This window comes from Peromyscus eremicus, chromosome 5, assembly GCF_949786415.1.
Source record: "Peromyscus eremicus chromosome 5, PerEre_H2_v1, whole genome shotgun sequence".
Classification (NCBI taxonomy): domain Eukaryota; kingdom Metazoa; phylum Chordata; class Mammalia; order Rodentia; family Cricetidae; genus Peromyscus; species Peromyscus eremicus.
This window is the reverse complement of record NC_081420.1, coordinates 7,566,552-7,594,506: the sequence shown is the minus strand read 5'-3', so window position 1 is coordinate 7,594,506 and position 27,955 is coordinate 7,566,552. Positions and strand designations below refer to the sequence as shown.

General features: G+C 47.3%; 1 protein-coding gene across 1 annotated transcript in view; it reads left to right on the top strand.

Annotated features, from left to right (window-relative positions):
• Slc25a48 (solute carrier family 25 member 48) overlaps positions 1-27,955 on the top strand; it is a 41,997-nt gene that overhangs the window by 6,629 nt on the left and 7,413 nt on the right. The window contains 4 exon segments of the mRNA XM_059262247.1: positions 4,380-4,451; positions 6,402-6,660; positions 25,098-25,355; positions 27,138-27,271. Of these exon segments, the coding sequence (XP_059118230.1) occupies positions 4,380-4,451; positions 6,402-6,660; positions 25,098-25,355; positions 27,138-27,271 (723 nt within the window).

The window sequence follows — 27,955 nt, the reverse complement described above, 5'->3', positions numbered from 1 at the left end:
TAGGCTCATGTTTGAACACTTGGTTCTCCCTTAGAAATGTCTGAGAAGGATGAAGAAGCATGGCCCCATTGGAGGAGGTTGCCACTGGGGGCAAGCTTTGAGGTTTCAAAAGCCCCCAGTTCCAGTTAGACTCTCCGCCTCATTCTGTGGGTCAGATGGGCTCTCAGCTGCTGCTCCAGCACCAGGCCGGCCTGCCTGCCTCCGTGCTCTCTGCCCTGATGGACCTGTAAGCCCCAAATTAAATGTCTTCTTTTTGTTTTGTTTTTTTGTTTTTGTTTTTGTTTTTTTTTTTGAGACAGGGTTTCTCTGTGTAGCTTTGCGCCTCTCCTGGAACTCACTTGGTAGCCCAGGCTGGCCTCGAACTCACAGAGATCCGCCTGGCTCTGCCTCCTGAGTGCTGGGAGTAAAGGCGTACGCCACCACCGCCCGGCCAAATGTCTTCTTTTTCAGTTGCCTTGGTCTTCACTGTTTTGTCCCAGTGATAGAAAGCTAGCACACCTTCTCTTGGTGCTGAACTTTCCTCCCTTTGTCAGTAATGGGCAGATAATACCTTCCTAGTGAATCTGTCATGAGGATTGTCCATGGAGGGGCTACAGACAGAGCAGGGACAATTCATTCCTGCCGGACAACTTGCAGGGGTAGAAGAGGTAAACCAGGGGCCCAAGACTCATCCATGGAGCACCCTGCTCATCAGGCCCTGGGCTGGCAGCCTCAGGGAAAGGCTCCTTCCCCTGCAGTGAGGAACTGGGATGGCTGATATCTAGAGCTGTATGACAGTGACAATATGCTTGGGCTGCTTCAGGCAATGGTGGAAACTAAAGCCAACAGTGTGCTTCATCTGTAAGGTGTGGCACTTGCAGGATGCAGCTCAGTAGGGGCTTCCAGGTGCCCATATGCATGCGGTCTGCAGTTGGTGTAACCAGGGCCAGGAGCCTTGGCTCGGCTGCTGACCTCAGCACTCTACCAAGTGTTCAACGTGTCTGGTGGAGGCTCTGGGATCCAGGTTTGCTCTAGAGTTACGTCCTCATGGGCTTGAGTGCTTTAACTGTTCAACCTTGGGGGAACTTGTTCCTCCATGGTCTCTACCACCCTGTGGCAGAGCTGGGGCCAGGGAGAGATAGTTTGGGACCTCATGCCAGCTTTAAGTGGGGTATGGAGAGAGGCCTACATCACCTCCATAGTCCCTATCATCATCCTGGTTGGGGACACACTACCCCAAGTTTGATTTCTGTGGCTTTCAGCCCCCTACTGCTGCGAATTCCAGAGTGTCTCTCCCACTCAGCAGCCTAAGTTTCCTTCACCGCCACTCAGCCCTTCTTAACATGGGCTTATTTTTTTTAATATAACATTCAGCTAGCAGATATACTTTATTTTGAAATTATTATTTCTCAAAGCTTTGAGGTTTACTGTCTGCTTATATTCCAATTATTTTTCCATGCTTTGTTTTTTTTTTAAAAGAGCAGTATTTTATGTATTCTTTGAGTATTTCGATCTTATTTATTCTCTTCCCCCAACTCCTCCCAGATCCACCCCCTCCTTACTACCCACCCTACTCTGTGTTCACTCTACATTTTCAGCTTTATTTTTTTATTTTATGTGTATAAGCATTTTGTCAGCACGTGTGTCTGTACAGTGTGTGCAGTGCTCTCAGAGGCCAGAAGAGGACAGCAGATCCCTTGGAACTGGAGTCACAGCCAGTTGTAAATTGCCATGTGGGTGCTGGGACTAAATCCAGGTCCTCTTCAAGAGCAATCAGTGCTCTTACTGATGAGACATCTCTCTGGCCCCTCCTTCTGCCTTTAATCCATCTAGCCCAGTATAAGTTGCTCAACTACTCTTGGAGATTTTTTTTCACTATATTTTTCCAACCCTACTAAGCTATGTTATCCACAAGGTCTGAGATTTTGCTGTCTTTATTGCTGAATCTTCTGATGGTTGGAACAGATTTATAATATTGACATTTAACAAATGGTGTCTGAGAAAGGCAATTCATCTCCCTAATTATAAACCTAACACTTATGAACAGCATGATAGCATTTCCCATCTATTATCTGTGCTACATACGTTTATTAATGTAGGTAGATGTCAGTCAAATTCTTGGTTTTGCTATTGGCCATGGCTGCTCCTTAGAGAAAGGTGAATGAGATAGGGTTGGGGGAGGCTCTGAACTTATAGTGAAATTTTTATTGACAATGTATTCCCATATTAGTTGCACACTTAGAATTATTATTATTATTATTATTATTATTATTATTATTATTAGCATCAGGAGGGCTCTGAGTCAATACCATAGTCGCCCTGAGCTTATTATTCACAGCCTTTTTATACTCAAAGCAAGGCAGACAAAAGACATCATGGTTCAAAGTACACAAACAAGTGTAAACACCTCCTTAGTACTCAAGACACCTGGTAACCACACCTTTGGCAAAATATCCTGTTATGTAGCCTTGTGGGGCAAAACAAGCTCAGATTCTCTTGACCTTGAGTCAAGATGGAATAAGGCAGGATTCTTATGGATTCTCTGTGGGCCCCCACACTGTACTTTGCCTGTACTTGATATTTTGGATACAGTCAAACATGCTTTCTGTGTTTTAAATATGATTTGTGAAGTTTCAATTTAAAATATAATTGGTATTAAGTTTTTATAAACAAGACTAGACGCAAAAAAGCCATTAAATTTAAAAAGATATTTAAAAAGTTATAATGTGTATAGTTGACTGGGGCAGAGAAAGAGGACTTCTGTTGGTCTTTTCTGTGTCGAACACACAGATTGCAAGCCCAGCGCCACTTTGAGATCTTTGGCAGCAGTTAATTCTGCCTGTATGATAATGAGTATTCAGAGATGGGTAATGCCTGGGGGGCGCTCACCAACTTAAGACAGAGCTCTTATGTGGCCTGGGCAGGCGTCTCCATGACAGATAAGGTGACCTGCTGATGTCCCACAAAACCTAAGTCAGAAGCTCATTTTTTAGTAAAAGGGGGACCTGTAGGGTCCTGGCCCCCGTTTAGGGTAACTGTTGCCTTGCTTGCTGACCTTGACCTTGATATCCTCCCTATGCTAATTCCTTGCCGGGTTCCACCCTCCTAAATGCTTAAGGGAAGTTCCTTGTCTGTGTATCCTGCATAATGGGTGTTAACAGCTTAGATGCAAGATTGTAAAACATCGGTAGTGAACTTCTGCCCTCTGGGGTTCTCCCATTGTGCTGTAAGCCTGTATTTAAGACCTCTTCCCTCCTTCAATAAACGGCATTCGGCATTAGAATTATTTTTAAAATGATACATGCTAGAAGATACCCTTGCTTATCACAGAAGGTTGGGGCTGCAGAAAGTTGCCAGCTTGGAGCCTGTCACTGTCATGGCTTGCTTCTGAGGACCTTCACTCCTTGCTGCCCACTAGGTGCTGCAGGGGGCAGGACCACTCTGGGCCCTCACAGCTTCTAAAAGAGACTTTCAGTATATGTGTAAAGAAGGGACCCTCTGAGGCCAGGGCAGACGCTCTTCTGAACAGTCCTGTGAGCTCTGTGCCTGTTGCCTCCTGCCCCTGGTTATCCAGACTTCCTAGAGGATGCCATATGCCTTAGCCATGTAACTTCTTAGGTCCCTGCAGAGTTGTTACTGTGCTAAGGCTGTTGTTCTCAAGGCAAGGACAAGAGGAGAGCAAGATGGGTGGCCCTGTCCTGGTAGGGAATCCGTGTACTAAGCTTATGTGTGTCTTAATCTAATGTGAACCCTACACAGTCTACAGAAGTTCAGACCCAACAGAAGAGGAACGGGAGGGAGTTCCAGAGGACCAGCAAGAGCAAAGGTTGGAGGCAGGAAATGTATATGTGGTTGGCATGGGAAGGAGGATGCCATTGGAGGAAATGGTGTGGAGGGTAACAGGCAGGCCAATCCCCACCCTCAAAGTGCCTGGGCATTGGTAGCATTTGATAGAGGGCCCTGGAGAGTTGTAAACATGATTGCAGTGATTTTGAGAAACCTCAGCCTGGCTGTGGTGTAGAGGAGGGCCGGAGACCTTGTCTAGGTGAGAGAGGGACATAAACTAGAAAGATGGAAAGATGGGCAGGTGTCCCCAAAGACATCGTCAGAGGTAGGACAGAGCCACGGTTTGGCTTTTCGTACTTGAGGCGAGCCTCCTAAATTCAGCAGCCATCATCGTTACACACCTAACTGATCTGGGTCATTCTCTGACTTCAAGCAGCCTTCTGCTGTGTGGAACTGGGCTGGATGGATATCAGAGCAAGTGTCCCTGAAGATCATGTGGCACCAAGCTGGCCAGGACTGAGCCTGGTTCTCCTCCCTGGCTGGGTCACTTTGGGCATCTTCGTGGGCTTGTGACCTATCTCAGAGTGTGTCTCTGCCCTTGCCTCTCTCCACAGACTCGCCTGCAGGCTGGTGTTGGCTATGGGAACACATTCAACTGTATCCGCATGGTGTACAAGAGGGAGAGTGTGAGTGCCCTGGGACGGGTGGAGGGTGTCTGCCAGGCTCTCCCATGGGCGGGGGCCCGGGCCACACTCCTACACCAGCGCAACAGACATGAGGCAGCTTGTTCCTGCTTATCACCTAGTTTCTCGTTTTGTACCACATGGCATTGCTGGGGAGAAACTGGTGTTGTACGGACTCTCTGGAGAAGCTCTGAGGGCTTAGAACCACAGTATGGGAAGGCCCACTGTCAGTTTCCTGAAACAATGATTGCTGGGTACGCTGAGTCACAGCAGACTTCCCTTTATCTGGGTGCAGAACCTTCCCCATGTGATTAGGCGCTGATTTTCAAATAGGAAACAGAATAATATTTTATAACACCAGCTCCCTTTTAAGAATTAGTGGGTTACTTTCTAAGACTACCTGTTGGGAATCTGAAATAAAAAAATAAATAAATTGAGGATGAAATGACCTAATTTAAAGAAATGGTCAAAGGCAGTTTGTGGCAGCTCTTCACTTTCCTGAGTCCTGGGAATGCACCCAGTTGTGACTGTTGGTGCCACAGGCCCCATCCTAACCAACGCCCTACGGTTGTGTGGCCTCCTGCAAGTACCGAGCTTGTCAGAAGACAAGTTCGTCACTCTCTTGATTGGCTGCTCTGAAGTCAGAGTGCACACCACCAACCTCATACTTGGCATTCCGAGGTGGTGGGTGTGACTCCCCATCTCCTGAGAGAGAGCCGTTGAGTCTCCTTTTTTGGCTCACATCCCCTGCAGTACTTGCCAGCTAGTGTCCCACTGCCAGGACTCTGTGGGGACTTCAGGTGGTGCCTCTGGGGCAGTGTAGCTCGGCGTCCCAAGTTATGGAGGAAGAGCCTGAAACAAGACTTGCACGTGTGTGTGCACACACGTATGTGGTGTGTCCTACCCTGTCAGGAGCACCAGTCTGTGGCATAGCTTTGCACAGTTTCAGTGTGTGAAGCGGCCTCCTAGGACGTTCTCATCTGCGGCACGTGTGTACTGTTTCCGTTCTTCCAACGGCTGTGGAATTTTCCAGTTTTCCTTGGAGCAGCTGTGGTCTTATTGAGAACACAGTTATAAAGGAGACCCTGACCCCAGCATGAAGCATTGTTTCTCAGCCTCCCCCTCCTCACTCTACCCTCTTCTCTCTCTATATATGTGTGTATGTATGTGCACATGCATATATATGTGTGTGCATGCATGTTTGTATGTGTGTGTATTTACATGTGTCTGTGTATGGAGGGGATCCCATTCTGAGGTGCTGTCACCTACAGGCTGTTCCTGACACCGTTAGGAGATCCCTTTGTTAGCCCCTTACCACAGACTTAGTGAGTTGTACTATATTGCCTGTCAGTTTGTCTGTACCCTCCACCCCATCCTCATCTGTCCTACCCCCAGACCATGAGTTCAGTAGGGTGAAGACTGTTTTCTTATTGGTGTCCCCGAAGGCTTGACACACAGAAAGCAACCAAAGAGAGAGCGCATGCTTCGCTTGAGAGGCAGTGAGGAGGTGTGTTGGTGCTTGGTCGTGCCCACTACTCCTTAGGGCTTCTCAGATGTTCTGTAGCATAGCCTGATCTTCTCCAGCTCCAGAGACTGCCATTTGGGACACACACACACACACACACACACACACACACACACACACACACACCATCTTAGCATCATATATGATACCAAGGCTGCATTGTGCAGAAGGCTCCTCTTTGGGTCTAGAATGACTGCCTGGGTTGTGTGTGGCCCTCCTCCTCTGTCTTTTCTGTGCCATCTAGACCCTCTTTGGAGCTCTTTTCTAAGACAGTGGATTATTGACTCTGGATGTCTCCAGCATGTATTACCCAAAGCTCCCAGGAGGGAGGCCCAGAGCATCAGGGGAGTCCCACACCTAGTATGCAGACAGAGCCCCTGGGGGAGTGGTTTGGCCTCACACTTCCTCCCACTGGATCCCCTTGCCAGGTGTTTGGCTTCTTCAAGGGCATGTCCTTCCCCCTGGCCAGCATTGCTGTCTACAACTCGGTGGTGTTTGGGGTCTTCAGTAACACCGAACGGTTCCTCAGCCGGCACCGCTATGGGGAGCCTGAGGCTGGCCCTGGCCGAAGTCTGTCTGACCTACTCCTGGCTAGCATGGTGGCTGGTGTGGTCTCTGTTGGACTGGGCGGTCCCGTGGACCTCATCAAGATCCGACTGCAGATGCAAACACAGCCGTTTCGGGAAGGTAAGCGGCCAGTGGAGGGAAATTTGGTGCTGAGGACCTGTGACCTTTTCGCACTTGGCTGGATCTGGGGTACCATTGTCCATAGCCTTGTTAGTGTTCAAGGTCACCCTGACCCTGTTCACCACAAGTACCATCTTTCACTTTCTCTTCCTGAGAGTTTTCCATGCTGCTCTTAAAAGTGGCTTTGGCCGAGGAGGAAGGGAAGGAGGAGGGGGCGCACGCTGTGTGTTGTCAGCCTTGGTGGAGTTGGGTGCTGGAGGAGGGCGCACGCTGTGTGTTGTCAGCCTTGGTGGAGCTGGGTGCTGGAGGAGGGCGCACGCTGTGTGTCAGCCTTGGTGGAGCTGGGTGCTGGAGGAGGGCGCATGCTGCGTGTCAGCCTTGGTGGAGCTGGGTGCTGGAGGAGGGCGCACGCTGTGTGTTGTCAGCCTTGGTGGAGCTGGGTGCTGGAGGAGGGCGCACGCTGTGTGTTGTCAGCCTTGGTGGAGCTGGGTGCTGGAGGAGGGCCCACGCTGCGTGTCAGCCTTGGTGGAGCTGGGTGCTGGAGGAGGCATATTTCAGTGCCTCAGAGTTTTGTTCCTGGTTCTTTCACTGAATTTTTACCATTCTCCAGATGAGGTGTTGCCCTCTTCCTGCCTCAGTTTCCATTTCTGTAGAATGGAGGGGCTGGATCACTGGTCTTTCCTGTCATATGTATATAAGCCCCTTTTTGCTGGTAGCCTTCGAAATGCTCTGCTCACTGAGGCTGGGGGTCAGCTGTGTAACATAATGGGAGACCCACAAGCTTACTCAGGAGCACCTTGGCCCAGGTCTCTAGCTCCCTGTCCAGGTAGTGTCTAGTGCGGGCCCCAAGTCCTCTGAGTGTGAGGCTGATACTCCCCACTAGGCAGAGGGGAGGGCCTGTTGCCCAGCTGCCATGAAGATGTGTCTCTCTCCAATACATAAAGTCAGTGTCAGGAGAGAGGAGATGCAGGGTCACAACAGAGCCACCAGGGAGGTATGAGGCAGGCCCATCCTGTCCCATCCCAGGGGTAAAAGCAAGGGTATGTGGAATGACATTTCATGAGCAGGCACCCTGCCCTGTCTGCTTCAGAAAAGCTCTCTAGTCTGAAATTACAGGGACTCTCCTCATTGGGTCCAGATGGTAGAAGATATTCAATGAAGACACACATTCCCCAGACTTATTTATTTATCTACTTATTTTTGAGAGAAGATCTCACTAAGTTATCCAAGGCCTGGAACTTGTAATCCTCCTGCTTCAGCTGCCTAAGCAGCTGGTATTACAGGTCTGAGACACCAGGCCCAGAAGTGGGGGAAGTTTCTAGGATTTGATGCCATCCTGTTTTAACTTCTCCTACCTACATCTGCCCTGTGGAGGACGCTGGGATGATGGTGGGGTAAAGTCTGAGCCATGGGGATCTGAAGGCCCGGTTGGAACTGTCTAGAGAAGAGGAAGGTGGGAGTCAGCCAGGGAAATGGATGGACCCCAAAGGGCCTCAAAACTGGGTAATGAGCTATGGCAGTATAAGGTAGACATGAGTACCGTCTATGGACCTGTTGCATAATGCACTCAGGGCTCTATGCTGAGGACCCTGGAACAAGACTCCATTCGCCTCATCTCCAGGTATATCATCTAAGAGCTAGACAGAAACTGGATGGATTGTGGGGAGAATATAAGCTCTCATCTAGGCTAGATCTGAGAGGGCTTGGGGCAGAGTTCAGAGCAGGGTATAAGAATTGTTAACCAGAGTGAGAGCCTCCAGGAAGCACCAGGGTGTGTAAAAAAAAAAATCCACAGATGTGGCAAGGGCTAGACTTTTTCTATCTGAGGGGAAATAAGGAAATACACGCTTTCTGATGGTAACTTTCTCTTTTACTTCATCTTGAAAAATTCTCTTTCTGAAAATCTCTCATCTCTACACAGCTACATTCTTTATATACAGCTACATATCTCTCTTTACATATATACATCTCTCTCCTGCACAGCCATACATCTCCCTCCATAGTTACATCTATTTTCACAGTTACATTTCCGCACATTCTCCACACAGCTACATATTTCTTTTGCACAGTTATATCTCTTTTCTATACAGCTTCATTTTCCCTGTCTCCACACAGTTACAAATCATCTCCACACAGCCTCAGCTAGACATCTCATTTATACAGCTCTTTCACCATATAGCCACATCTCTTCCTTCACATACATCTCCCCTACATTCACGTTTCTTTTCTATACCTCTCTACCCACTCAGCTACATCTCTTCACACTTCCTTCTCACTTCTCTTCTGCACATTCAGCTGTATCCCTCTTTTAGCACGCACACACTCACACTCACACACATACACTCACTTCAACAGTTAAACTCTGGACAATACTGAGTTACATATACAGGGTCTGACCCATTCTCATAACACATGATAAGTCATGCAGTTTCTCTCAGGCTAGAGATGTCACACTGACGGGCCAGTGAGTAACACTTGGCTGTGCACGTAGCCTGAGTGGTCAGGGTTCCCAGACAGAAAGTTATATTGAAACCAAGGACCTAAGCAGTAAACAATTAGTTGGCTAAACCTAGTCTTGTATCATAAACCGAGGTTAAGAGTACGTGCAGAAAGTCTATCACTGCAAGCGGTTTATGTCCTAATGCTGTCAGCTTGACTTTGGTTCAACGGACACTTGGGAATTTGTCCTTGAGCAAATTGTCTCCAGGAGCAACTTAGTCTATTTTTGGATTTGCTCTGAGACCTTAGCAAAAATGTGTAAAAGATTGTCTTTGTAGCTGAGTATTTTCCTATGTCCATCTGAATAATGAAAAATATCCTAGTATTATTTCTATTCGTCAGAATTATACAGCTTAAGCAGAAATCATCTTCCTGACCATCCACAGCTGTATGTGTGTCCAATAGATGGAATATATTCATAAGATAAACACACAAGCAGAGGAAAAATACCCAGAGCAGTTCTTAGGGGAGAAATGTAATGGCACACAAGAAAAATTACAGACAGAAGCAACCAGTCCAGAGTCTGTGGTTCCGTAAGCCTTGCTTGACGGGATTCCTCCATCAGAGGATTACCCCTCTGGTGGGTCGACCCCTGAATTATTAATTGCCATCTGTTGTATATTTCTATAGTCTCTGGTAAAGCCATTGCTACCAGCAGCTCTGAGTGGCCCAGCTTGAAGGACAGAACCATATACCAGTTAAAAATATTGGAGAGGGCCACCCAGTCCTGCTTCACCTGCAGTGTGAGAGCCTGTGATATGGCCCACCTGGGTCAGGACCCTTTGGATCTACCCATCTAGGAAGTTCAGATTTTCCTAGCATACCACTTTCTAGGTAATCCCTTTGACCAGTAGGAACACAGAGACCACGAGTTCCCAACCCCAGGTGAGGTATTATAGGAGGGCTGGGCTTCCCTGACCACACCTGTGTGAGCACCCACCTCTGGCCTCATGCGTCAGTTCATCTGTGGTTCTAGGGGAAACTTGCTGTCTTAAACCCCTTGAGGCAGCAACAGAAGAGGAATGTGTGTCTGTCTGTCCTTCTGAGCGTGCAGGAGACAAGTCCTCTAGGAGCCCAGGGAGGCCTCTGTAAGTGTCTGGAGGGCTGACAAAGTTCTAGTCCTCAAAGTCTATGTCCGGGTCTTAGATGATAACAAAGACAAGGAGAGCTTACCTGAGTGAGTGGAGGGAGGGTTCAGGCTGGATTGGAGGTATCACCTCAGCAGTGCCCACAAGTCCACTGAGTTGGGCTTACATGGGTCACAGCCCTGGGGGCCACATAGCATGGAGTCCTGTAGTACATTAGACTCAGTGGCAGGGTTCCTGCTTGTCTGGGCACCTGTAAAGGGGAAGTTGAAGTGCACAGGCCTCTCAGCCTGGGGTCTTTGCCCAGCTGGAGGTACGGCAGAGAGCCTAGCATGGGTCTCACTCTGAGCCCACCGGTGTGCTTCTGGCTTACAGAAGGAAGGTTATAGTGACTTTGGAACTCCTGGCCACCTAGGACTTTGAACAAAATCTTCACATACAAAGCTTCAGATTTCGGGGAGAGCTGGGCTAGGGGTATGTCTCCAAAATATTGCTTAATATGGGCCCAGTTCCAAGTTCCTGGACTCTGAAAGGGGGCTTTGAGTGACATGAGTCAGGCTGTTCACATGGGCATCCCCTCTTCACCTTTCGTCATAGCTACTTGGGACAAGGCCTTGGGTAACCACAAATGTCAGAGGAATTCTGAAGAAGGGTTGTGGCATGCAGAGTGTCACCAGATAGGAAACTCTCTAGAAAATGAGGAAGGATGTGGTTTTCACTAACTTGCTTCTTAGGAACTCTCTAGGCTAGAAAGAGAAATTGCAGGCAATTAAGACCAAGGAGGTAACATGGGTGAGCAGAGGTCCTAGGATGTGCACCCTCTCCCATTTGTCGAGACACAGCCTGACTTTCCTGTTTCAGTTTTCCTCTGTTTGATTGACACATGACCTCGGGACACATCTCACTGCATGAACTCCCTCTGCTGTTGGGAAACCACAACCAGGCAAATAGGGCAGCACCACTATCTGGGAGTGGCAGGAGCAGTGGGGCTGTGGTGACCTGCGTGGTGTCCTTCCAAGGGGGCAGCCGTGACACTGTTTCCACATGGCTGCTAGCCTGGGGCCTGAAGTGTTTGGAGCTTCTGATTTTTTTTTTTGGGACAAGACAGAAAGCTGGACTTTACTGTAAGATATCACAGTTGAAAAGCGTCAGGTACTTCAATTACAAGTAAACTCAGCAAGCCCCCACTGTGGCCTGATGTGCACGAGGCCAGGGAAGACTGAGAACTCAGTCTCAGCTGCAGGTCAGGCCCTCATGAGTGATGGCTTTGCTCACCTGAGCATTCACAGGAAGTGTGGGCACCACTTGTGAGAGCTCCCTTGGTTTGTGATTTTAATTCAAAATTGCCAGTCTACTTCCAGAGTAATGATCACGTGATATGAGAGGGGTGGCCTGACATTCTGAAGCCAATTGCCAGATGACTGTGTTCTCTACTTTAGGAAATGTGACAGATTTGGAGGTCACAGTGAGGTGATCCAGCTCATCTTTTTGGGAGAACTGGTGACTTCCTCCTGAATGTGTATTTTCGGTGTCCCATGGCTGAAAGCTGACAGAACACTGAACGTGCCCTGCTACCCTGTACAACCTACCAGAAACACACTTCTGACTCACTGAGGTGCTTTCTTTTGCTAATCTTAGGTTAAGGATTTTAAGAGAAGTCACTCAGAGTAGGCACAATTGTATATCCTCTGGTTCTCCCTATAGACGCAGACACATTTTCTCTGTCATTCAAATAGCATATTCATTTATTTAAAATAGGTGTGATACTTAAAATAGATGTGTACTGTTCCCTCAAACACACACACACATGTACACACATACGTGTGCATGTACACAGACAGGGCCAACATTCTACGGTAAGAATTCCATTTCTGGAGTTAGACTGCCAGAAACTGAGAACGTTAGGACGAATCACTTGGTGTCACCAAACCTCAGGAGTGTCACTTCTCAGCGAGGGCAGATGGATGTCCATGAGGCTTTTAGCACAGTGGCCGGCATGTAGAAATTGTGAAATAATTGTCACCTGTGTGGTTGGTAACTGTGCTATTTAGAAGTCTCCCTGCTGGTGACCGCCTGTTAGCACTCTGTCTTCACCCCCAAGCAGTGAAGTTATTAGCCAACTTGTTTATAAAGCAGTGCCTCATTAGGATTATTTCCCTCAGCGCGTGGGCTCTCGGATCTATGAGTGGGCCCGAGGGTGTGGCCATTTTTGAGATTCTTGGTACACATTGTGAAATTGTTGTGCAGCCAGGCCTTGTCATTTACATTGGCAGCTGCTGAAGTTGAAAGGGAATTCCCTGCCAGTCAGCACCCAGGGCCATTGCATGTCACACAGCCTTTAACCTTCCTCCAAACTTCCGGATCACCAGAGCTAGTCTCCTGGGGCTCCTGCCCATTGGTAAGCATTGGTAAGCTTGGGTTCTTTCAGATGTGCCCCTCACAGTGACGAAACATGCTTTCCTTTCAGCATTATTACTGGCATGAATGAGCTGACCTGGGTGCCCTGTTGGGTCTGACAGGAAATGGAGGTCATTTCTTAGGTGTTGAGGCCAGCAATTGTCCTGTTGTCCTGTCCATTTGTATCTTAGAGGCAGATGGCCAGTGATGCTCTCCTCTACCTGGAAGCTCTTGGGTGTGTACTGAAACACTGAAGCGCAGCTCCCAAGGCCCATGTGTAGCAGGAGGAGGTTGACAGACCTGAGGGGACTCAGCTTTGGCCATGATCCCATCACTCCAGGCCCAGCTGGAGCCAAGTGTGCTATGTTCTGCCTGTTGGCGTTTGCTCTGGGACTCGGTCCATCCTTCACAATCACTTCCTGAGCCCCTCTGAGTGACTCACAGGGGGTAAAGCAGAGCTGTGGGATGCATAGGCCCCTGCCTTCAGGAATCTCCGGTCTTGGGGAAGTCACACATACATGTGTCAAGGGCACTTTCTGGAACCCTGGACTCTGGCTTTGTGGATCAGGAAGGCACTGAGGCAGCAGCCACGATGAGCTCTCTGGGCACTGAGTAGGATTCAAAGATAAATTCTGGAGTGGGAGTGTTTTTCATATTGAGGGAATAATGCAGAGCAATGGTCAATGGCAGGAAGTAGTATGTGGTGGCAGTGTGCAGAACCTGGGAGAGCAGGAACTTGGGGACAGAAAGGGTGAGTTGGGAAGAGTTTGGAATTCTTAGCAGAGGATGTGAGAGTCTAGCCCACAGGGAAGCAGTTTGGACCCTAGGATGAGCCCACCAAGTGACAGGAATGGTAGGATGAGTAGGACGAGGTAGTGGCTGCTGCCCTAGCCCAGGGTCACAAACTTGGGGACACAGGAGTGACAGGAGTGACAGATCAGATGCATTGATCATGCAGAACCGACAGCCCAAGTTTGAGGAGAGAAATGTGTCAGAATTGACCCAGGGTTTCAAAGTTGGGTGATGGGCCATGAGGGCAGCGGAGGCTTCCTCACAGAAGGCAGCAGTGAGCAAGGGGGAGTTCAGTGGCTGGCGTGCAGTAGTGGTCAGTGGCTACTCTCCGTGCTCCGTGTCTGGAGCCTGGCGGGTGGGTAAGTGTGGCTGGGTTGTGTTGTAGGGGGTGTGTGTGAGAGCAGCTGGTAGTGTCAGGCTGGAGAGGAGCAGGAAGTGTGAAATGACAGCTGGACTTTGGCGTTGGAGGCAGGAGCTTGGGTTGTGTGACTCAGTTTGTTTCCCGCCCCTGCCTGTTCGAGGTGACACAGGTAATTAGCTCAACTGTGCTACTCTATGACATCTAGGAGCAGAATCCTGAGACACAGGGGTCACTGAAGTGTGGTGGGGGTGTTGCTGAGGGAATGAATATTTGGGGAAGATATGGCGTAGAGAAGGGAAAGGCTTTCTTCAAACTGGGAGAGATGGAGGAAATACAGAGGGATTTTTGAGGGTGAGTGGAAGGCCACAGAGGCAGTGCTGGGGGTGAGTGGAAGGCCACGGAGGGAGTGCTGGGGGTGAGTGGAAGGCCACGGAGGGAGTGCTGGGGGTGAGTGGAAGGCCACAGAGGGAGTGCTGGGGGTGAATGGAAGGCCACGGAGGGAGTGCTGGACCTGGTGCCACCATAGGGAGGACACTCTACCTGGAGCAGGGGGCAGAATATAGCTGGGATTGGAAGACATGGCGCTGCTTTTGAGCTTGCCAATAGCACATGAGTCATGCTGGATGGTGAGTGGAAGAGAAGGCCAGCTGAGGGCTTGAGCTAGGCCAGTGGTTCTCAACCCGCAGGTCATGACCCATTTGAGGATCACATATCAGATATTTATGATTCATAACAGTAGCAAAATTATAATTATGAAGTAGTAATGAAATAATTTTATGGCAGGGAGTTACCACAACATGAGGGACTGTATTAAAGGGCTGCCGCATTAGGAAGGTTGAGAACCACTGCTCTAGGCAGTGTGGGCCTTTTAGAACCCAAAGCCATTAGAACCAAGATCTGTATGGCAACAACGATGGGAAGAGACCCATTTGCTTGCTTCACCGGGTCCTCAGAGGTCCCCAGGGGGATGGACATGACCGGTGCTCCTGTGGTCCTGGGCGCATTAGTTTCTTTTTCACAGCATGGCTGGATTGCTACCATACAGATGTGTGGCTACCAAACCACCACACACACACACACATGCATACCACAAATGCACACTTCACATACACATACCACAGGTGCACACCTCACACATGTATTCCACACATGCACACTTCACACACACACACACACACACACACACACACACACACACCACATATGCACACTTCACATACACATACCATATGTGCAAAACCTCACACATGTATTCCACACATGCACACTTCACACACACACACACATACCACACTTGCATACCTCACACACTTCCCATTCTTCTGTTGGGGGGAACAACAGGTTTTCTAAGTTCATGAATTACTGATGATACCTCCATTCACTTCCTAATTAAGGGAATTATGTGAAAAGTCAGGACCCCTGGGAACACAAGAGACACAAAAACCCAGAGATGTTCCAGGACTTTGTACCCTGGCTATGCTTCTCTAGGAGGTTCTGAGAAGCTGAAAAGAAGTGAGGGCTGGGGCTCTGGCAGCCTAGAAGCAGAGGGAGGAGGTTCATAGAGAGGCTATGCATATAGCCATGCACTAAGCATAATCTACCTTTGCTAAAGTTGCATGCAGTGGAGGTACATCATGGCGTTTGTTTTTTGTTTTTAATCAATGGACAAGACTAAGTGTTGTCCTGGTTTCTGGACTTGAGATCAGTCTTGAGCATTCTTGGTCCCAGAGTTCCTACAGGCTGGACTGCAGGCAACAAGGCTGACAGGTGTGTCCTTTGGGAATCCAGACTCCTATAAGCACAGGACAGTACACGTAGGAATGGTAACAGTTTCCCTTGAGCAAAAGGCATTCCCACAGCTCCCATCTCAGTAAAGTGCCGTTTGTAACACTGTCTAAATTACAGAGCCAAGGAAGTGAACTGACCATTCATCTTTGCCCCCACTTAAGAGATGAAGAAACCAGGGTCCATGAAGTTCAGTCCCTTGTACATGGTTGTACAGTAAATAGCAACTGAACTAGAACACACATTCTGCCCTGCTTATAATGTGGGGTTCTTTCTGCAGAAGCTCCTGACTCTTTTGGAGCCCCTAGGTCCTGGGGAAACTGATGGACTCCTGGGAAATAATAGCTAGCAAAGAGTGTCCCAGCTGAGAACTTCCCAGGCATGTGATCTGAGGGGCCTGCCATCCTGCTCATGGCCAAACCCAAATGCAGTTTGTCTAGAGAAAACCACTGGAGCCTGTTACCTTAGACTTGTGGGTGAGAACATGATTGAGGGAGTTTTTAGTGTTCAAAGCTTCAGGCCAAGGTCAGTGTCAGTCCTTATTAAATGGCAAGTGTGTGACCCTGTGGAGGCCTTGATGTGAGGACCTGCTCAGGGGCCCAGTAACTGTTTGGAGACAGGCTACATGTCAGAGTCCTATCATGAGGAAGCTTACTTTTCCAGAAAGGGTGTTCACCTTCTGTTACTGTGATAAAACACTGGTCAAAAGCAGGTTGTGGAGAAAAGAGTTTATTTCCTCTTATATCTTACAGTCCATCATGAAGGGAAGTCAGGGTAGGAACCTCAAAACAGGAACCTGTATGTAGGAATTGAAGAACCACAGAAGAACACTGCTTACTGACTTGCTCTCTGTCTTAGTCAGGGTTTCTATTGCTGTGATGAAACACCATGACCAAAGCAACTTAGGGAGGAAAAGGTTTATTGGCTCACAATTCCGCATCACTGTTCATCATTGGAGGAAGTCAGGACAGGAACTCAAGCAAGGGTTGGAACCTGGAGGCAGGAGCTGATGCAGAGGCCATAGAGGGGTGCTGCTTACTGGCTTGCTCCCCAGGGCCTGCTTAGCCTGCTTTCTTATAGAACCCAGGACCACCAGCCCAGGGATGGCTCCACTCACCATGAGCTGGGCCCTTCCCATCAATCACTGACTAAGAAAATGCCTTATAGCTAGATCTTATGGAGGCAATTCCTCAATTAAGGTTCCCTCCTTTCAGATAACTCTAGTTTGTGTATCAAGTTGACAAAAGACCACCCACCATACTCTCTATGGCTTGCTCAGCTTTTTTTTTTTTTTTTAGACAACCTAGGACCGTCTGCCCAGGTATTGTACCAACTCACAGTGGGTTAGGCCCTTTCCAAATCAATCAGTAATCAAGAAAATGACCCACAGGCTTGCCTACAGGTCAGCTTGATGGAGTGAGTCATTTTCTCAGTTGAGAATCCCTCTTCCCAGATGACCCCAACCTGTGTCAATTTGACAACAACAATGAAAAAAAAAAACAGCACAAAGGATAAGACAACATACTCAGAAAACAGAGGTACCAAATCCAGGCCTCGACTCCTCCCCACCCAACAAAAGCACCTGCAGAGGGAGGCACCTGTCAGAGATGAGGCCAGCAAATAGGACACCGACACTTACAGAAGAGCCATGGGACCAGTTAGCCGCAGTCTTCTGTCCAAGGAGTGGTGACAGCTGATGATTCGGGGGCCTGTAGATCTACACAGGGCTCCCACCCCAAGGGGAAGGGAGTCTCAGGGTAGGGCCCATTCCCTTATTTCAAACATCCTGTCCATCTTGGGATAGAGCACTTGAGCTGGCACTGAGGGAACCATAGGCCTTCTGAGATGCAAAGTGAAGGTAACATGCTTTTGATTTAGGGAAGGCAGTGGTCTTGGTAGCAAAGCATTCATGATAAGAAATGACCAAAAGTTGACTTTTATGTATATCCTCATTATAAAATAAGAATTATGTTAGAGAAATGGAAACATTTCACTTTAGAAGATATTATTGTTGGATGTCAATCCTTCTACTCATATGTGCCCCCAACTCCTACCCCAGGACCAACCCTGGAAGGTTCAGGGTGTTGGCGGGGCATCAGTAGTTTAGTGAGCCGAGCACTGTTCTAACCTGTAACTTTCCATAGCCTCCTTGGGCAAACTGTATGCAAGTCTAGGGAATTCAAGCATGCATATTTCCAAGAGCTGCTTTCCTGTTATCACCCAAATCAGTGTATAAGAATCACTCACTTTTGGCCTTCACCAACCACAATTGGTCCGTGCTAGAGTTGCAGAGGACTCTCACCCAGGGCTTACCTGCAGCCAGTGGCTGGGACTCCAGACCACACCCTCTGGGCCTGGGCATAGAGCTCATGGTGCTGCATGGCGTACTGATGGGAGCTCCTGTTGTTTTCTGGAAGAAAGTTCCAGAACCTTTTCAGCAGCTGTATATTGACCAGGCACTGGTTTCTTTTACTCCTACCATAGCTGCAGAGTTGATAAGTATGGTGTAAAGTCTCCACCCTTGTAGGCCTTTATGACCTTGGCCTAGCCATTGTTAGCATTGTGATGTATTTTATGTGGGCCTAGACTTGTAATATCCGCAGCTGACGATATGCTTCGTGGTACTAGTGTGAGTTGTGCATGCTGAACTTGTGAGGTGGGCCCAAACAACCAGTGCTCCAGAGATGCTTTGCTTCTCGGTGATTGCCTCCTTGATGGAATTGTGGTGTTCTTTAACGGTGAGCATCAGCAGAGCATTGCAGCTGTGGAGGCCACGGAGGTTTGCTGCAAATGTAGGAAACAATTCCCATGGTAGGTGTGGTTATAGAGGTGCACTCCACTGACAGAGCTCACCAACTGTGCACTTAGGAGCTAACCTTTTCATTAAGTGTAAACTTAGAAACAAAATGACTAAAAAGAAGTAGGAGGCAAGACAAACAGGGAAGAAAAACGAGGAGCAAACCACTCCAGTGTAAGCACAAGGAAATCTGACACGCCCTGAAAGAGAATGTTCTACAAGCAGAGACTGCCTGTTTCCCTCCTGCATGTCGGTGTCATAAAAACCAGCTGAAGACTGTGGGGATGTCATAGATGGAAAGACTAGATTCCTTCCTGGAGGAGAAAAATGCTATCGAGGATGTCATGAGGTCAAATGACAGCTTTACTATAGATGGTAGATTAGATAAAGGTCTAATCAATGTAGAGTTTGAACCTGGTCACTAAGGTAGACAAGATGACATCTCAAACTTTAGGATACGTGTTCAGAAGTATTTAGGGTTAGACATTCAGTGCATGCAGCCCACCCTGAAAGAGTTTCTGAACAAGTTGTGCAGCCAGGGAGGACCACTGCTTAGGGGGTGGGACTAAGGGCCAGATGCACTATGGGTAGAAAACCTAGGGCATGGGTCCTGGCTGTGAAGTCTTGGGCTCCAAGTGTGTGCTGTGAGCTGAGGTAGCTGAGGCCAGGGGGACCTGAGGCAGAAGGTCCCATCCCTTGCCTGTGCTGATGCTGAGCGAGGTAGCTGAGGCCAGGGGGACCTATAGCAGAAGTTCCCATCCCTTGCCTGTGCTGATGCATTCTGAGAGCAGGAGCGAGAGAGTGTCAACACTCTGGTCTGAGAACTGCACACTCAACACGGTTACACCAGAAACTCACTCTGAAAGGGAATTCTGTGAATTCTCCTGGGCAACACACACTCCAAAATCTGCTTTTATAGCTTTGAACTCTAATTGCAAATTGTGCTTCCTTCAATTAGCAGTTTGCCCCAGGAAACATCACAACAGGGAAGGAATTCAAAACCCATCCCACCAAGGAAGAAATAGAGACTGATGTGGTATTTTTAATCTAATGGACTTTTATATGCTGTGTTTTTATTTTTGTTACTTTTAACCTTTGTTAATTTATAATCTTAACTCTTGCATAATTACATCACATTCATCTTTGAGTTTATATATTGCTTGGTTAGGTTTTAGATTGTCCTGTACTTTTCCAACCTGTCCTAATGCCAACAATCCACTGTTCTTTTGGTGAACAGCCCATGTATTGTCTTTTATTCCTATTTCATGTCTTCTCTTTAGTTCCCTGCACTTTCTGTTTTTACTTCTTAACTCTAGCCTTCCATAACTCTAAAAATCTTTGAGCTCCATGGGCCCTAAAACTATTCCAGCTTCCCCTTCTCAGCTATTTTTCCATTTCAACTTTTATCTCAGTAATTGATGTAATACTGCTACCCAACTTAATTCTTTCTACTCCTAATCTTAGCAACTAATACCCTTAGAGATGCCGTACAAGCCTTGTTCTTTTATTCTTTGATACTTATTGAGGTCAAAGGGATAGTTATTTTCAACCGGCTAGGATGATATTGGCATAGTGGTCCTATCCAACTGCTGAGGTTGTTTCTGTACTTTATATTCTTGGAGTATTATAGGGGACCATACCTGTGCCTTATGCACATGGATTGAGAGTTTAACTGCTAAACTGTCCCCTCAACCCTACCATAGTCTAGCTCACTTTGAACACTGCAGATAATTCAACAAAAATAATGCAGCTGACAAAATCCAATGAACACAATATGCATAAGTCAGAACACATAATATATTAAAAACATGAAGGACAGCAATGGGTCTCAATGAGAGAGCATTGCATTAAATCCCAGATAAAGAATTCAAAGGAAGGATTGTAAGAAAGTTTAATAAAAACAGAGGATACAAATAAACTATCAAATGAATTGAAATAGAATCCAAATAAATAAATGAAATAAGAGAATCAAACAGGATTTGACATAGGAACTCAAGAAAGGGATAGATATATGAATGCAAATAAAATTGAAATTTAAGAAATAGAAGTTCAGTAAGTCAAATAAACTCTTTACAAAGCTCCGCTAATGAATGGCTCAAATAAAAGGCAGACTATCAGGGATGAAAACATATTGATTCAGACATTGACAAAGATAAAGTGATAAAATATGAAAAGAATACATGAGCTCTATTTGACATCTTTTTGTGTGTGTGATCTATTTGACGTCTTTAAAAGATCAAATTTCTAAGCCATGGAGTGATAGAACTTCAGTCTAAGGGTATATACAATATATTCAACAAAATAGTAGCACAAGTTCCCCAAATGTAGAGAAGCAGCTGGCATCTAGAACCAGGAGGCATTTAGAACACCAAACAGACAACATGAGAAAAGAACCTGCTGACACCACAGTATAGTCACACTAAACAAGAGAGCAAAGGAGACACTGAAAGCCGAGAGAAGCACCAAGTCTTTTATACAAGCAAATGCATGAAAAGTCCAGAGTCACTCTTTACAGAAATAGAAAAAGTCTTAAAATACCCATGGAAGCGCAAGACTCCAGAAAACCAAAACAGTCCTAAGCAAAACAAAAAATGCTGGAGGCATCAGCATATTTGATTTCAAGTTGTACTATAGAGTCACGGGAACAAAAACCAACATGTAGCCCGTAGGGTAGGGTAGGGTAGGGTAGGGTAGGGTAGGGTAAGATAGGATAGGGCGGAATAGAATATGATAGGATGGAGAACCCACATTTAGACGCTCACAACTATGGGCGATTGAATTTTGACAAGCCAAAAATCTATATTGGAGAAAAAGACAGCCTCTTCAACAAATGCTGCTGGTGAAACTGGGCATCGACATTAGAAGAATGAATTTAGATCCTTGTTTCTCACCCTGTATGAAAATCAACTCCAAATGGATTAAAAGCCTTAATGTAAGATCTGAACTCCAGAATACATTGGAGGGAAAATAAGAGGAAACACTTTAAGATATCAGCATGGGCAAGGACTTTGATTTTTAAACTCTATTTATTTAGTGTTGGAGGAGACACATGCCATGTACATGTGTGGAGATCACAGGACAATTTAATGAGAGTTGGTTCTCTCTTCCATTATGTGGGTCCTAGGAGATCCAGCTCAGGTCATCAGGCTTGGCAGCAGGCATATTTACCCACTGAGTCAGCTCAGTGGCCTGCCAAAGACTTCCTGAATGGCACTCCAGTCACTCAGGAAATAATGCTAACAACTGTCAAGTGGGGTTTCATGAAATTAAAAAGCTTCAGCACAGCAAAGGAAACAATGGAGTGAAGAGACAGCCCACAGAAAGGGAGAGGCTCTTTGATGCCTAGATATCTAACAGGGTTAATACCTAGATTATACAAAGAGCTCAAAGAACTAAGTAAGTCAAACAATCTAATCAATAGACGGCCTAATGAAATGAGTAGACACGTGTCAATAAATGCATGGGCAGTAAACATGAAAGAATATTCAGTGTCACTGATCATCAGAGAAATGCCAACTAAACTGCATTGAAATTCCATCTCCTCCAGTCAAAATAGCAATCATTAAGAACATCACAGCTGGGCAGTGGTGGCACATGCCTTTAATCCCAGCACTTGGGAGGCAGAGGCAGGTAGATCTCTGAGTTTGAGGCCAGCCTGATCTACGCAGAGAAAACCTATCTTGAAAAACAAACAAAAAGAGAAAGTAAATAAAAATGCTAGAGAAGATATAGGGGTAGGGAGGAACTTTTGGTAGGGGTATAAATTAGTCTAATCACTGTGGAAGTCATATGGAGGCTCCTCAAAAACTAACACCTAGCTACCTGTGCTGCTCCAAATCATCACAACACAGAGATATCTGCACATCAGTACTATTGCAGTGCTCATCACAGTAGCTAAGATATAGAACCAGCCCAGGAGTCAGCACAGAGTGCACTAAGGAAATGTGGTTGTACACACAGGAGAAGTGTTTCAGCCATAAAGAATGAAGTTATGTTATTTATAGGAAAATTGATTCAACTGGATATAACCTAGTAAGCAAATTAAGTTGTTTCAGAAAAAATATTGCATGTTTTCTCTCATTTGTGGTTCTCATATTTTATATAGGTGCATGACATCATATATATATATATATATATATATATATATATATATATATGTCATGAAAGAAGTAAGGCTGAGTAGGGAACAGCGGGAATGGAGAGGTGAGAAAGGGGTGAGCAGCAGGGTGTGGGGCACATATGCTCAAAGTACGTTACACACTTGCATGAAATCATTTTATGTAACCATGGTGCACTGCCTTGCTACAGACCCCAAACAATGAGGCTAATTAATCAGTGAAAGAACAACCCCTCAAACTGAGAGCCAAAAGAAACCTTTTCTCTTCAGAAGATAATTACCTCGGGTGTTTTGTGATAGAACTGCCAAGTTGACAAGTATTAACAGTGTGAGTTTGGTTTGGTCCGGAGCTGTGTCAGCATCCAGGTGGGTGTTTTCATGTCTAGGGTAGTCCATTGCACACTTTACTGGCTATTATATTGGTTTAAGAGCCACGGATGAGTAATCATAAACCAATAAAAGCTAGATTGCTTATGTTGCTAACTTAGAAGAACGTGAGAGAATTTTCTTATTGCTTACTCAGGAGAGATAATGGAAAAAAAATACAGGGGTTTATTGACAGGGCTGCTGGCAGTTTGGGCAGTGTTCTTTCAACATCTGCACTGCCAAACTAGCAGATCATTATCTGGACACGGCCTTTCAATCAGTAACTCCTGAGAGCCACACTGTAGAAACTGATTTAGGGGAGCCTTGACTCCTGGGTCAGGTCAGCCACAGCTAGAGAGGAGCTGCCTAGCCAGCGTTTACACAGCCAGACAACAACACCTATTTGGTCTATGGCAAATTTCCCAGGACACACTGGTAATATCGTCACAGTTTTGGGAAAGAATGTATAATGATCTCTTGGGGCCTCTCAAGGGCCACAATGTCTGCTCTTGCTCAAATGAACCCCAACGTGGCCTTTATCCCCTCACTTCCCTTCCGCTACACAGGTGGAAATGCATACATAGGAGTTTGCTCAGGCATGTTTCTCAGGCAAGTGCCGCCTCCCCTTGCTCTTGTGGAATTCTAGGATGAGTTAAAGTTCATGTCCTTTAATCTCCACTTTGAACTACACAGCCACAAGGCTGAATGTTCATTGGAGAAAGATGGGAACATTTGGGGACTTGGGAGTTAGCTCCCAGGATGAAAGGCCACTTCCTGTTTACAGCATGTGTGAGACCAAATCAGACCTGGGATCAGGTGGCTCAAACAGTGTTGTGGTCATGGGTGGCTTTCATGCTTCATCCTGGTCCCATCATGTTAGTAGGAGCCTTCAGAAGGGACATTTTTTTCGGTATCGGAAGGCCTACCCGACCAAGAGCCACAACAGAGAAGATGAGCATAAGGAAAGGTGGAGGGTGCTCTGTGGGAGGACCAGCTGGGAGAGAGACCAGTCTGCTGCTCTGTGTACCCCAGAGATGCTATATAGAGAGAAAACCACCAGCATAGTACCCCCACTCCCCCACAGCCTGAACTTGTGGGGATGCACCAAAGAAGACTGCTTAAACATGGGTTTAAGCCATAGGAAGTCTTTATTAGCCGGCTGGTGACTATACTGGGTATTTGGGATCCCAGCATAGCCCCAAGCCTTTCTCAGGGTGAGCTTTTAAGCACAGCAACCATATCCTGGGTTGACATACTTGAGTTAACAAGAACAGTCAGAAGCAGAACTAACTACAGATGCCAAAAAGCAAGGTTAGGGCATTTAGAGACTTCTCAGAGCCATGGACTTTGATGGATTAGGCCTTTGTTCTCATTTTGGCAGGTGGTGCTGTCTACGTGCTGAGTGTTACTTCTGTCATGGAGTCAGTTGTGCTGGGCCCCTGAACTTTGAGGGTCCATTGATACTGCCTTATAGCTGTTTTGGGGCACAACCAGGCCAGGGCTGGCATGAGTCAAAACATGTCTATTCTCTAGCCAGCCAGTGGGTCCTCTCACTGACCACCATTTGCTAACTTATTGGACCCAACACGATTCCAGCTACCACATTGAGGACTTGGCATGTTACCTGACTTGTATCTGTGACAGCAGTCTGTCAGTCTTTTAAGGATCAGAAAACAAAGGTAGAAAATGCTAACACCTGTAAGTGGTGGAGGAGGATTTGTACCCAGGACAGCCTAGCTTCAAATCACATTTACTTTACCACACAGAGTACAGGCATTCACGTGCATGTTCACATATTTGCACACACACACACACACACACACACACACACACACACACACACACACACAGAGTATTGGGAGAGACAGGTGTGGGGGGGATATGAATGACTATCAATTCCCCATCAAGAGTGAGCTTGACTTGACAGTCTTCAATGATCCTAGGCATTCCACAATCACAGCTGCTTAGAAATGCATAGTGATGGTTGACCAGAAGGCTCTGGGAATCCCAGGGCAACTTGGCTGGGAGTGTCTTCAATCTTGTGTATAGGTTGCCAGGGCTCCTGATTGGAGCCTCAAAACTCTGGTATAAGCTGCCAAGAGTGACAGATAGCTTGGTAAAAACAAATGAGCCGTGTGAGTGGAGACTGTCAGTGGGATGGACCGGCTGTGGTGCCAGGGGCTGGCCAGTCTCTTACCTGCCTGGTCACTTGCTACCATCTTTCTCCTGTCTTTTCAGCCAACCATGGATTGAAGACCAGGGCAGTGGCTCTAGGGGAACAGGCAGCATACCAGGGACCAATACACTGCATCGCAACCATTGTGCGGACTGAGGGCCTGGCAGGGCTATACCGGGGAGCCAGCGCCATGCTGCTGAGGGACATCCCAGGATATTGCCTCTACTTTATTCCCTATGTGTTCCTGAGTGAATGGATCACACCCGAGGCCTGCACAGGGCCCAGCCCCTATGCTGTGTGGCTGGCAGGTGGCATTGCAGGTAAGAACTACAGCATGGGAGTCCCGTCCCTGGGTCCTGGGCCTGCCACAGTGATGGTAGAGTGCAGAGGAACCCACCATGACCTTCCCACCTCTGAGAAGGCAGGACTCATCCAGCCATATATGCAGGACCCTTTATTTCACTTACTCTGTGCCATAACTAGTAGGGGGAACAGTCCTGTGACCTCTCGTGTCCTTCTTTCCAGGGTTGTGAGTCTCTGTGTGAATTCACTGGACTTTGAGGCCCTCGATGCACTCCGAGCATGTTCTCCGTGGCAGGCATTGCTGAGCTTTGGGGAAAGCTATTAGTGCAGTTCACCTTCACTGGGCATCAGACTTTGTTAGGTGTGGGAGAGGGGAGTCAGTCTCCACACTACACTGAGATACTCAAGGCCACAAAGCCAGTGCAGACAGGACGGCAGGGGCTCTGCAGTCAGAAAGAGCCAAGTGGGGCCACACCTGCTCATTTTGTCGCCATGGACTTGTTACTCTCCTACCCTGCACCACAGCCGCGATTCATTCAGAGGGAAGGTCAGCATGCGTTGAGTGGTTTGCCATACCTACTTTGATATGACTCCCTGCTACCTCTCAGGCATCTTTTTTTCTTGCTTCTCCTCCTCCCCTTCCCTTCCTCTTCCTCTCCTCCCCTTCCCCTCCTCCTCACCCCCTCCTCCTCAGAGCTATCTGTGTTTTAAACTCACAGCAGACATACACAAAGCCCATGCCTTGACCATACAGCAGTGGTGCTCTGCTTATGCCGTTGTGTGTCTGAGGCCCATCCCTGGACCTATTCCTAGGAAGAGCCCTTAAGTTCCTATCTGTTCTCATTTGTGTGGAGAGCAGGTACCAAGGGCCTGAGGACTTCATTTCATGACGTCCTCACTGTGACTGAGGGACACACAGGGAGGCAGCTAGGAGACCTGGCAAGGTCAGAAGTGAACATGGAGATAGACTTCTGGAGGCCATGTTAGAAAGCTGGAGCACTGGAGGCCTCTGTGTCCAGGATGTCTCTTTGGAGAGCTGCTAGGCAGCAGTTACCAAACCTAGAAAGCCAGCTGCCCTGGACTTTGACATTGGAGTGTTGTCTCTCCCCAGCCAAGAATGTGCCAATTTCTGCGTTAGTAAAACAAAACAAAACAACCACTGTTTTCCTAACCCTTTAGAGTCACACTAATGCTTAAACGGGGACTTTTGAGCTGATCCAGTGATGATGACCCCAATATGTGGTCTCTCAGTTTTATGCCACAGATTTAGGAAAGTTTTTACACAGAAAAAGACTATGCTGAATCTTGCCTTGCAGTCGCTAGGCTGGCCCTTCTCAGTGAGTGGTCTGTGTGACAGGCTTTGCTTGGTTTCCCAGATTCCAATGAAACCCTGCCTGTGGATAGCTGCAAGCCTTTGGTCACAGGTCTCACCCTGAGCTCTCTCTCTGCTTAGGAAGGGCTGCAGAGCCCTGTGAAGTAGTTGCTGTCCCATAGATAAATGTTGCCACACGTGGAGCCTCACTGTGGCCTGGTCTCATCTTCCAGGCTCCCACAGGCATCCGTTCACATGTCCTCACAGCCGCCTCACGAACACAGCACTTCAGCCCCAGTCCACAGAGCAGGTGCAGGAGGCTCCTTTGAGGTCCAAGAGTGGGTGGAGAGAGAGGACCAGAAGTCCCGTTCCCAGCCCACATCCCTCGCCACCACCTATGGGTTTTCTGAAGGACAACATCCTCAGGGAGCCACGCCTTGAAGACCCAAGACAGCCAGCTCTAGCATGCTTTTCTCTGACTTTGCAGGGGCCATTTCCTGGGGGACAGCAACTCCGATGGATGTCGTGAAAAGTCGACTCCAAGCTGATGGGGTCTATTTAAACAGATACAGCGGAGTCCTGGACTGCATCTCCCAGAGTTACCGTCAAGAAGGCTTGAAGGTGAGCTGCACACAGGCCTCCCCCCTCCCCCCCAGGTGAGCAAAAGGGTGAGGTCAGGGACTGAGAGAGCAGGTATTAGAGGTTACCAGCCTGTCCTTGAGATTATTCCTGGATACTTTCTGTTTTAGGAAGCAGTGTGGATGGGACTTTTTTTTTTCCTACCTCCTGATTTCTTTCTCAGCACGTTTGTTACTGGTGTACGGGAAAGTTACTAGACTTCGTGTGTGGGTTCTGTACCCTGCTACTTTGCTGAAGCTGTGGATCAAGTCTGAGGGTTTTGGAGTCCTAGGCTTTTAAGAAAAAGATGGTGCTATCTGCAAATGGGGTGGCCTAAATTCTTTCTTTTCTATTTGAAGTCCTTTTATCTCTTCTCTTGTCATGTTTCCCAGCTAAGACTTCACATGCTGTATTAAAAGGAGAAGAGAGAGAGTGGACACCCTTGTCTCATTTTAGATTTCAGAGAAAAGTTTTCAGTTTGCCCCTATTTGGTATAGTATTGGCTTAGGTGTGTCGTATAGCCCTTGGTGTGCTGATGTGTGTCCCTTCTAAGTTTCTTCGAGGCTGATATCACGAACGAAAGTGTTAAGTGTTGTCAAAGGCCTTTCCTGTAGCTATTGGAATGGTCATGTGATCTCTGTCTATTTACATTAATTTGCATATGTTCAGTCAAGCTATCCATGAAAT